General features: G+C 40.5%; 1 gene segment (V, D, J or C); it reads right to left on the bottom strand.

Moving 5' to 3' along the window:
* Window positions 1–94: 94 nt before the first annotated feature.
* On the bottom strand, window positions 95–599 carry LOC111728267. The segment is given in 2 exon segments: window positions 95–411; window positions 536–599. Coding segments are annotated over 2 exon segments (381 nt in total).
* Between the last annotated feature and the right edge of the window lie 3,153 nt (window positions 600–3,752).

Genomic DNA, 3,752 nt, shown 5'->3' with positions numbered 1-3,752 from the left:
TTGTCTCTGAGAAATGCTCTCAGGGGATGGAGTCATTAAGAGGAACAGCTGGGGCAGCCCAGCCTCACATAATTTCATCCCGGGGGGTTTATGTTCAGGCTTGTAACACTGTGGGAGGGTTATTGTAATCTTGTAGACAGTAATAAGAGGCAAAATCTTCAGCCTGCAGGCCACTGATGGTGAGAGTGAAATCTGTCCCAGACCCACTGCCTCTGAACCTGGAGGGGACACCAGATTGCAAAGTAGACGCAGCATAGATCAGCAGCTTGGGAGATGCCCCTGGTTTCTGCTGATACCAGCTTAACTCATTGCTAATGCCCTGACTGGTCTGGCACCTGATGGTGACCGTGTCTCCTAGAGTCGCTGACAGGGAGGATGGAGACTGGGTCATCTGGATGTCACATCTGGCACCTGAGATTAGAAACATAAAAACAAACATCCATCTTATTAATAAAGTTATCAGAGGACTCCCATGAGGACCCAGGCAGGACTGACCACACAGGCTGCCTACATCCCTGATATTCTCCCTCCTTACCTGGGAGCAAGAGCAGCAGGAGCCCCAGGAGCCCCAGGAGCTGAGCTGGTGTCCTGGCATCCATGCTGTGTCCTGACAGGGACTGACTCCTGCACAGTGTGTGAACAGCTTTTTAATGTGTCTTCAGGCAGGGGCCTGTGCCCTGGAACATGCAAATCACCAGAGGGTGGACAGGCTGGGTACAGTTCTAGGGCTGGCTCATGTTAATGACTCTGAACAGGCCCAGTGTCCCCAGGTGTGCCAGATCACATCAGGACAACACAAATTTGTTTGTATATAATCTGTTTCTTCCTAGGGACTACAGACACAACTAGGCTGCTGTCTTGTGAGTAGAATTTTTCTATTGATACTTCAAGGTTCCTGTCTTGCTTCTCTTGCTCTCTCTCCTTCTGAGACAGGGTCTATAGACCTAACACAACTGTCAAATCTCACAGGGATCTTTCAGGCTCCCTGATTTTGGTAACTGGGCTTATTTTTGAGTCCACAAATCCTTTCTCATTGCTCTCCTTGCCTGACGATATGAGTGTGGCACATTCTCAGCACTACCATCCAGAGATGGGGTAGAGTCAAAGAGGAACAGAAAACATGCACCTGCCATAATTTGTCAGGAAATCCTCATACACTGCCATTCACCTCTGCTATCTTGTCATCTCCAGATAAGCCCTGTGTCCTCCTTCCTCTCTGAATGCTCAGTCCTACCCGGAGTGAAGTGGAGCGATGGAAGCAACCAAGTCAGTGTTGGTCAGGAATTTCCTCCCTCCACATCAGAGGAAATATTGGCTACGTTTCTAGCTATGCATATTTTGAGATGTTTTCATGCTAGATGTTCCCTGAGCTTCTGAAATTATTATATTTTAAAACTCTTAACCGTAGCCATTCTTTCCAGAGACAGAGCATTTTTTAAAAATTGATCATGTGTGTGTATATATATATACACACACATGATCAATGTTATATTCTTAGAGAGATATATATATATATATATATATATGAATCTACAGTGTGGCCTATACCTACATATTCATTCTTCACCAAATTCTTTCAATTACTAAGAGAACACAGTTCTCAATGGCTGGGTTAAAGTCATGGGGTCCTGTTTCAAGTGAGGAGACACCCAAGCAGGGAGGTGGAAAGGGCATCTATGTGGGGTGGACAGGGAGGCCTGTATGGGATGTTGGAGGTGTGAAGAAGGAGTAAGATGAGGAAAGTTTTGAGAGGTATGAGATGTTCCAGTACAGCTTGAACACTTGGTCACTGGAAAAACGATGAGGTCTCCCTGCCTGGGAAGCAATGTTTGTGGTAACCTAGGCAGGGTTATCAGAGCCTGAGCAGAGTGTATGAGTATGGTGGCGGGCAGTGTCTGCAGTAAGAGTGCAGGTGGCAGTGACAACAGGAGATTGGTTTTATCCAGGAGGATTGTTGATCACATAAATGAATGCATTCGGGATAGCTGGAGCCACGTTGCTCATCACTGAAGAAAGCAGCTAAAGGATAAAGAAATGAACATTTTGTCTATAAATTTATTTCAGAATAAAGTGTGGTTTTAGATTGGAAGTAGGCCATCTGTGTAAATTCACCAATGTATATAAATATAGATATGAATGGATTGATGAATAGATAAATAGGTAGATGACAAAGAAATTTTCCTGATTTCAAAGCAATGATATCCCAGTTCTAATAATCACGCATTGTTCCTACAGGTCCCCACTGGAAGATGCCAGTTATCCTTCAAGAAATGGCTGATTCCAGGTCTAGGACAGGGAAAATCCAAGAGGAGCTTGGACTATCTTGTATGAGAAACTTTGATGTCCTAAAAGGATAATGAGATTATATCAAAAGTGAAGAGAATCCAGCTAGTGTAAAACTCAAAGTGGCTGAATTGGGGGAACCTAAATATTAAATACAAATTATAACATTATAATGCATTGAAGAGATACGTAGACTTCATTTCACATTGACGTTTTGGTAAGAAATGGGGTAAGAAATGCTTTTCAAAATAGCAAAGAAATTCTTGATATTTTTTAGTAATTTCAAGGGAAAGTCTGACAGACATCATTTTTATGAAAATTAAATCATAGCTTTTTTAAATTAAATGATAGCTCTGTACATTAATACAAACATGGGGTACAGTGTAGTGTTTTCTTATACAACTTGAAATAGTACTCTGATTATTACACATTATATACATTTATCAAAATATGATATGTACCTGCCAAAATATGTACAACTATATTAATAAAAAAATACAAAAAAATTAAATCATAGCTGTGTTCATTAATGCAATCGTGGTGTACAATGTGCTGGTTTTATATACAATTTGAAATATTTTCATCAAACTGGTTAACATAGCCTTTACGGCATGTTCTTAGTTATTGTGTTAAGACATTTATATTCTACATTTAGTAAATTCCACACGTCAATTGTAAGATGCACCATAGCTGTGGTCCCACCAATTACCCTACCTCCACACATCCTCCCCTTTTCCCTCCCCTCAAACCAGAAATTGAAGTCACATGATTAGCAATGGGACTGATTAATTTCATAGACCACTTAGTAGAATGCAGTGAGAAAAACACAGGATCCACCCAGGATATTCCTGCCAAAGATTGATGCCTAAATCTATCCTTGAGGAAAAACAAATCCAAACTGATAAATATTCAACAAAATAGCTGATGTATAATTATCAAAAGTGATAAGATCACGAAAGTGAAGGAATAACTGTAGGATTATTCTACACCAAAGGAAATGAAAGTGACATGGTAACATGTCCTTCTGGACTAAATTAATGTTACTAAGACATAGTGGAGACAATTGTAAAACTGGAAATGGACCTGAGAATTAAGTGAAGAAATATATTAATGCAAGTTTCCTCAAAGGTTGTGTCATTCACATATGTCCTTGTTCAAACCATAGTACTCTTTAATGGCCAGAATTGAATGGACTTCACATTATTGTTTTGGGGGACAACTGTATACTCTGCTTTGTCCCTGGCTTCTTAAATTAGAATGAAACCTATGGCAAATTATTGTCTATGTGATTATTTAAAAATTTCTGTTCTTTGTTCTCTGTTTTCCCCTCTAACTAAAGGGCACAGCCTGGGAATTGGAGCCTAAGTTGGGATAAACATGAGATGATGGTCAAGGAATGTTCTGAGAATGACTTTTCTCTAAGTAGGTTTAAGACCAAGACCTTATCACCTGAGCAATTGCTGTGAGTT

Source organism: Otolemur garnettii, unplaced genomic scaffold (assembly GCF_000181295.1).
Source record: "Otolemur garnettii isolate 467f Iridium unplaced genomic scaffold, OtoGar3 scaffold00147, whole genome shotgun sequence".
Lineage (NCBI taxonomy): Eukaryota > Metazoa > Chordata > Mammalia > Primates > Galagidae > Otolemur > Otolemur garnettii.
The sequence above is the reverse complement of the archived record's forward strand: the minus strand, read 5'-3'. Positions and strand labels throughout refer to the sequence as shown.